Source organism: Astyanax mexicanus, chromosome 22 (genome assembly GCF_023375975.1).
Source record: "Astyanax mexicanus isolate ESR-SI-001 chromosome 22, AstMex3_surface, whole genome shotgun sequence".
In the NCBI taxonomy this organism is placed as follows: Eukaryota; Metazoa; Chordata; class Actinopteri; order Characiformes; family Acestrorhamphidae; genus Astyanax; species Astyanax mexicanus.
Genome location: NC_064429.1, coordinates 27558817 through 27566844, shown reverse-complemented (window position 1 = coordinate 27566844; position 8028 = coordinate 27558817). Strand labels below are relative to the sequence as shown.

Genomic DNA, 8028 nt, shown 5'->3' with positions numbered 1-8028 from the left:
AACGAATACTATCCAGATAGGGCTTAAAAACACAGAAAGACCTTCTCAACATTCCCTCTCATATGATGACCTGGTTGTCCTACGATCTTGTGGACCAATGAAAAAACAGAGGACATGACCACTGCAGATACAAACCTGATGTGAACAAATTCTTGAGAGCAAAAAATGGGGCAGCCGTGAGTATTTTGGAATCAGGTCACTCAGTCCCCGTTGAGATGATGCTCACCCTGCGACCATCATGATGAGTGCAGATTCACCAGCACAGGAGTAATCATGATCTTCCACAGGACAGGGACTTTGAAGATGATTTCCCTTTATGTAGAAGATTAGAAGATGTTTGGGCTAGACTTTCTAAAAGTGCACGAGGAGAACTTTCAATACATGGTTTAATTCCTTCACATAATGTAAATGTTAAATATCAATGAATGAAAATGACATTAAAGAAAACTAAAACTTTTTTTGTTTCAATGTAAGTCAATATACAGTACAGTGAATAGATTTTGATCCAAGGAATTATGGCACATTTCTATTGGTCCATTCATCACGAAATTTTGTCTAGGCTTCATTTCTCTGCTGAAAGATAAATAATTCATCTCATATGAAGTGAAAAACAGCAAACACTGACATACAATTTTGTGCCAAACAAGTATTGAATAAATGGCTTAAAACCACATACAGTATATAAGCCACAAACCAAGGTCACATTATTTTATAATGTTCAGATGCATCTTTTTGCAACTTTATGCTCTACAGGCTTTTATCTTGTGTAACTTTTAAGTCACAGACAGATTTACACAAAAGGTATTATAAGAATTTCCAATAAACAGAGTAAAAAAAACACATTTAAAATGTTTAATTCTTTTTTTATTGGCATCATCATCTCATATGACAACTCTGATCCACACAATAAAAATAAAGATTGGTGAAGTGCCTGAAATATGTTCTTGCAAATCTTGTGAATCTAATCAGAAATAAAAAATTACACAGACTTCAATTATTTTATATCTGGTCACATGATGCACCGAAACCAAACAAACATTTATTTAATTAAACATTTAACTGATAAAAGAAACAATTCTGCATGTTTTTAATTATTTCGGCATTAAGTTTGTCTTCATTGCATACAGCAAATTTAAAACAGTCTTTTTTTTTCTTTAATTTGGACAACTTTTCAACATTGCATAAATAAAACAGCCTCAAATGCTTTGGCACCTTGCTTTTCAAAGTTAAAACATTTAGAAAATTAGAATTTATAAAATATTTATTATTTAACACTGAACATTTTTAGCACTCCAAGGGGGTTGTGATTCAATTGTGTAATAAAAAAAACTCATGGTTTATTATAAATTATCCAGTCTTTTTACTTATTCACTTAGACTTACAGTAAAAGCTTCACTTTTTTTCATTTTCTGACAAATAATTTTAGTGCATCTGTAGTCACTTAGTAATCTGTTTGAGTATTCAGATTTGTATCTGATTTAAATGTATTTTCGTTACATTTACACACATATATTTACGTGGTTTTACCTTATCTAGATCTTAGTCTCAGATGAAAGATTATCTTAGACTCTTACCTAGTCTTAGATCACATCAGATTTGTTTTAGTAATTTAGATTTGCATCTGTGTCTAAAAGTGTCTTGGGTGTGTTTACACTTGGGTGTATTTGTATATGGTATATCCTCATTCAGATATAATCCTAATATTGAAAACCCACTAAAGTGGGAATGTGTGAACAGAGTCTCAGATCACCTTCTAAAAAGATTTGTTTGAGTGATTAGATTTGTATCTGTGTCTAAAACGGTCTTGGGTGTGTTTACACTTGTGTGTATTTGTATGTGGTTTATCCTCATTCAGATATAAACCTGATACTCAAAACCTATAAAGTGAGCAGGTGTGAACAGAGTAATGCAGTACAAACCTGTGCATGTTCTTAGATGAGATGCTCATCAAAACAGAGATACTTCATATCACCACATACATATAAATAAATACAATAAAAAGGCCTCACTTTCTGAGCTTTAAAATTAGGCCACTCCCAACTACCAAAACATTAATAAAACTCTTCTTTTTAACTTCACACTTTTTCTCACTCCAGTGTAAACTTAACACACAGTCTTAAAAAGAGTCTAGTACTGCATGCACAAAACCGCATGCATCCAAAAAACATTCTTAAGGCAAAACGGTGCACAGTGAGGTATATCTAAGGCCACTTTTTCACGTATTAATGCTGTGTTCCATCAAGATTTCAAGAAGGAAATTTTAACTGAAACACCGCACAAGTTGAATTTCCTGCTCAGAAAGTCAGAAGAACCTCATCAACCCAGAGTTCACAATCAAAGATGGCTGCTCCGCACATCAACAGTAGTAAAAGCATCAGTTTTATACAGTTTCTATCAGTTTGTGTCTCAGTAAATCAGTCGTACACAGAGTACTGTCTAACTTCTACCTGTGGACATGTTTTCATTGGTGTTCAAATGCGAAAAATACCATATAATGTATTGATATCAATCGGTATTCCTAGCAATGCTAACCTGGCAAACTGAATGTTAAAAACTTACTGCTATTAGCATATTTTGGTTGAATTCACCATAAAACACTGATATTATCAAATGATTATCAAGCCAGTTGTGATAAACTCTAAAGACATCCAACTTGAAAACAAAACGTAGCATTATTGTGAAATAAATAAATAGATAAATAAAAGATGACTGAATAAAGAAGATTATCCTTAATAATACTGTTTCCTTGCTTACTTTCACACTTTAAATTCAAGTGTTCAGGTTTTAAACACTGTTGTGTAACACTTTTAAATTGGGCTAGAATGCTAAAATCAGATTTACGTACAATCCTGTTCAAAGAAAATAGATTAGTAGCCAGAAATGAGGGTTAGCACCTTGTTTTACAGTTTGTGTTGAGATATAAGCCACTCCCATTGCTACCGTTCCGTTTTGCATTGCAGTATGGGATACATTGTCCATTATAACCACTCAAAACGGACTGTATGTGAGTATGTATCATTGCATAGTTGAGTACAGGGTTTTAATCAGTCAGCGGCGCTCCTGTATTTTCCAGAAATGTACCTTAACACACATCACTTCCAGACCACCACACCCATCAGTGTAGATTTATTCCTAAACTCAGACACTATTTTAACAGCATGGGTGCAAGGCGTAAAAATAGACTTTTGAGGGGGTGTAAGATAGCAACGAGCATCGCAACACATTTTGGGCAGCGTGTGCGATAGGGCTCTTTATGTTTTCCACAAAGAAATGTTTTTCAACTGCAACCAATGCAGCAGCATCACTGGGTGGCCAACACATTTAGAGGAAAGTGCCGAATCCCCAGCTCTGATACATCAGCCAACAGACGCCTGTACTGACCAGTGTCACAATGGGGATGAGAGGAATTAGCGCCATCTACTAACTCAGAAAGAAAGAAATTGTTGCACTATTTTTCCCCAATAATCAACACAAATCTGTTAAGATGTTCACCAGTTTTGTCACTGGTGCTTTCTTTGATGTTAAAGTATAGCTAGAATAGCTTTTTCCATTTTTACTTGAATTTGTCTAAACCCTGTAACTTGTTTTTAATAAAAAAAGTGTTACAAAAAAAGAGTCAGTTTTACAGACAGGGATTAAGCCTAGTTTTAAGTCTTGGACTATGCTGCATTATGAATGGAGATTTTCGATTAAAAAGGATTAAAAGGAAAGCACAGTCTTTTTCTAGGCTTAATCCCTGTCTGTGAATCCGATCCAAAGAGCTACAGTGTAAATCAAAGGATTTGCTCAATTCTAAAATGCTACAGTACATTCTAAAGCTATAAAGATATATTTGCTGCAAGAATGTAACAGTTTGTGAACACATATACGGATGCCTTATTGACGTATTGTTTGTGCATCGTTTGGTGCGTCGGTTGTGCGCACCCTTTAAAAATGAATGCAACACATATGCAAGGTGCAGGTTCTCAGCAGCATCAACATGGTCTACGTGAACGTACAGCCAAACAGCAAGTATATCTCTAGCTCTAAACCTTATACCTCATGTTCTACCTCAATCAGTGCATTGTCTTCTTTGTACACAACCTTCCACAACCTTGTAGGTCAGTACTTGGCGGGGATGACCACAATAGGCTCCCCCTTTCTAGGCCTCCAAATTAGCACTTGAGCATCGTTGGCGTTAGGCTTGACCAAGGCATTGGGTGGAATGGGCTCGTTCTTAGCCAAGATCTCTGGCTGCTCTTGAAGCAGAGGCTCCAGCAGACGGGCTCTCTGGCCGAGGGGCTTCTCCGGGTCCACCTCGATAGCCAGCTGCATCCTCCAGCGGACAGTCCTGAGCAGCACCATCTCGGCCGTGGCCTCGTTCATAGCCACCAGCCAGGTGGTGAAGCGCTGGTCCCTCTGGATGGAGCTGAGGAGCGGTGGGCTGCTGGTGGTTCCAGTGGGGACGCTCCAGGTCACGCTGGGGCTGAAGTTGTCGTTCATGCTGACGGTGAGGGTGGTGCTCCTCTTGGTGGGCCCCACGATGGTGTACATCTCAGTGGTGCAGCCGTACCACGGGTAGTTCACACCGTCTGAGTCGCTGATGGCTTGGATGTGTCCGTCTCGCAGCTCAGGCAGCTCCCAGCTCGATCTGCAGAGGCAAAGTTTACTTAGGTAAGTGGAACGTCAAGAAGGAAACAATCTGGAACATTCTTCTTAAAGGACGCACTTCCTCCATGGATTGTTCTGAACATTCGTTTTGCTGAATAGCTTCCCAAGCTCTATAAATGCTACTTGTAGTAAGTCATATGAAGTGGCTTGTGTCAAACATACACAGATCAGGCATTACATTATGACCACCTCCTTGTTTCTACAGCTATTATGCATGCATTTTTTCAGCTTCACTACGAATATAGAACTCTTTGTACTTGTACTTTCAGCCTGTTCTTCAATGGTCAGGACCCCACAGGACTATCAGAGAGTAGGTAGCTGTCATTTGGGTGGTGGGTGTTTCATTCTTTTTTTTAACACTGCAGTTAGCAGTGTGTGCTGTGCTGGTATGAATGGATCAGACAATCAGATTAGAGTGAGTAAACACAGTGTTTAAAAACTGCAGCAGCACTGCTGCTTTAAGGAGATGAGAATGTCCACATTCTCTGGAGAAAGGGCTGCTCTTTGAGCTACAGTGTGCTGCGCCATTTGCGTAGAGCGCTGCGCCATTTGCGGGAGGGATAATCGATCCTCTTTTTGACATCGATGCTCGAGACCATGACATGACACCCCTAATCGACTCGTGTAATTTTCATTGCAACTCCAATTTCCTCCACACAAGACAATCACATTATCAACTTATCGTACAATAAAATGGCCTCAATGAAGGTGCTATAATTACATTTTGGCATTTATAATGTCTTAGAATGACAATAATATCGTTTATCGCAATAATTTCTTGGACAATATATTAACCACAAAAAATTGGTATTGTGACAGACCTACTAGGAATGCTCCTATATGATTAGTGTAACTGAAGAAATGGATTATGGGTGTAGAAACACTGAGTTTTATCTGTCCTATGTTTGATTATGGTTTATATCTTTTTTTGTAAAAAAAATACAATGCAAGCTACCCTACAACTTGGACAAAGGTTATCTATTGTGAAAGCCAATCTGCTCATCAAGGAAAAGATGAATGAACACATTCGGCTGAAACAAAAACAGGGATATTTCCCTCAGCTCTGATGTCTAGAAAAGACATACTTTTTTGTCCTACTTGGGGTGTGCTCGACTTCTCTGCCATTAAGGCAACAATCCCAGGAAATTGGAGCATAAACATCACTAACATCCTGAGTAACCAGTCCTGTGAAAGCCCCTTGAAGCTATACCCTGCACGAAAGCCCACTGCACGAAAACTATACCATGCACGAAAACCCACTGTAGCCTACAGTAACAGAGGTGTTACAGTAGTGTGTGATATAAGTGTCACATTGTTCAGTAAAAGAGGTGTTATGGTACTGAATAACTGAGGTATTACAGTATTCTCTAATCCCTCAGTTTTCTGTAATACCTTATTTGTAACTGTGTTACAATAAAGCCTACAGTTATAGAGATGTTATTATATGCAGTAACAGAGGTGTTACAATAAAACCTACAGTTATAGAGGTGTTACAGGAATTGAGATGTTATGGTATTAAATAATAGAGGGGTATTATATGCAGTATAAAGGTGTTACAATAAAGCCGACAGTAATAGAGGTGTTAAAATAAAGCCGACAGTAAAAGAAGTGTTACAATAAAGCTGACAATAAGAGAGGTGTTACAATAAAGTCTACAGTTATAGAGGTGTTACAATAAATCCTACAGTTATAGAGGTGTTACAGTAATTGAGATGTTATGGTATTTAATAATATAAGTGTTATTATATGCAGTGATAAAGGTGTTACAATAAAACCTACAGTTATAGAGGTGTTACAGGAATTGAGCTGTTATGCTATTAAATAATAGAGGTGTTATTATATGCAGTAAAAAAGGTGTTACAATAAAGCCTACAATAATAGAGGAGTTACAATAAAACCTACAGTTATAGAGGTGTTACAGTAATTGAGATGTTATGGTATTTAATAATATAAGTGTTATTATATGCAGTAATAAAGGTGTTACAATAAAACCTACAGTTATAGAGGTGTTACAGTAATTGAGATGTTATGGTATTTAATAATATAAGTGTTATTATATGCAGTAATAAAGGTGTTACAATAAAGCCTACAGTTATAGAGGTGTTACAATAAAGCCTACAGTAATAGAGGTGTTACTACAGCATATAGCATACAGTAAAAGAGGAGGGTTAGGGTTTTTATACTTACATTCCTTCCTCTCCATAGTAATTGAAGAAATCCATCTGGTTGCAAGCCTGTATCCATCCCACGGTCCAGATCTCCTTGCGGACCACCGGTGGCACCTGCACCTGTGCGGTAGCTCTGAAGTAGGGAGTGCGGTATCGCAGTACCACGTTGGACGACTCGTCGATGACAGTGGGGTTGGAGTCGATTGAGGTGTTCAGTTCTAGGACTGTAAGGTTTTCGTGGAAATTGGGCTTGGGTCGGACACTCTGGATGCACCCCATGGTGATGGGCACCCATCAGTCTTACAATGGGGTGGCATGCATAGGATCAGAAGAGCCTTGTAATAAGACAAATCTTTGGTTCAGAAGAATACTTCTTCTTTTCACCAGTCTTCAACAAATAAGTGAGATGTTTAGATCAATGGGTTTTAACGTGGGCTGCCAAGATAAGGCTTTGATTCAGAATTTAGAATTCAGTTTATTATTATGGCTATAAAAATTATTGTGGCATTTAAAGTTAGCTACAATGACATACTTGCTGTGTTTGGGACTCCATAGCTGGTCAACACGTGCTCCTTTACTCTATTTACACTAGCAAGAACAAGCTCCAGTGACCTTCCTTCCCTAAGACCTGTAAAACCAGTCTAAAGATACAATAGAAAACAAGTGCAATGACTTAACAGCACTTAATTTGTGTTTTTAAAGAAATAATCATAAATTCTGGTGATTATAAGACAGCAATGGTAAAAAACACAGTGTCAGTTCATCTGAGCTTCTAATAAATTACAAATAAAATATATATCACATATGCAAATGTCCCAGTAACACCTGTAACTCCAGTAACTCCAGTAGTAAGGCATAACAAACGTCCAGTTCCACTAATAACCTCAGAAGCACAGGCAGTGTAGTAAGACTATTCTCCACTCAACACGAAGGACCAATGAATTGAGTTCTCCAGCTCCTCAGCTTCATAAATACTCATTATAACAGAGAGCAGACCCCCTGCAGACCGAAGCCCACCTGCATGCCCCTCACTGTGCGCTCGAGCTCACTCTCCGCGCTCTCTCCTCAGGTATTAGAGAAGGCTGCGGGTGAATAATAACCCGCTCTTTTCTGCTTCTTTCTCTTCATGTCTGAGAGGGTAAATCCGGGGCAGCTCGCGCCGCTCGGGCTCGCGGCTCCTGTTATAGGCGTGTAATGCAATACTTCAGCT

General features: G+C 38.3%; 1 protein-coding gene across 1 annotated transcript; it reads right to left on the bottom strand.

The window, feature by feature from the left end:
• Window positions 1–1632: 1632 nt before the first annotated feature.
• fam78aa (family with sequence similarity 78 member Aa) lies at window positions 1633–8028 on the bottom strand. Its single transcript, XM_007243881.4, has 2 exons — window positions 6838–8028; window positions 1633–4630 (listed from the first exon to the last, which is right to left on the bottom strand). The coding sequence occupies exons 1-2, from the start codon at window positions 7095–7097 to the stop codon at window positions 4102–4104; spliced, it is 789 nt and encodes a 262-aa protein (XP_007243943.2). The 5' UTR covers window positions 7098–8028; the 3' UTR covers window positions 1633–4101.

Bases quoted from the DNA above. Each gene is read 5' to 3' on its own strand.
- fam78aa (XM_007243881.4), bottom strand. From the start codon at position 7,097: ATGGGGTGCATCCAGAGTGTCCGACCCAAGCCCAATTTCCACGAAAAC. The intron at 4,631-6,837 runs GTAAGTATAAAA...TTGCCTCTGCAG, and splicing joins TACTATGGAGAGGAAGGAAT to ATCGAGCTGGGAGCTGCCTG.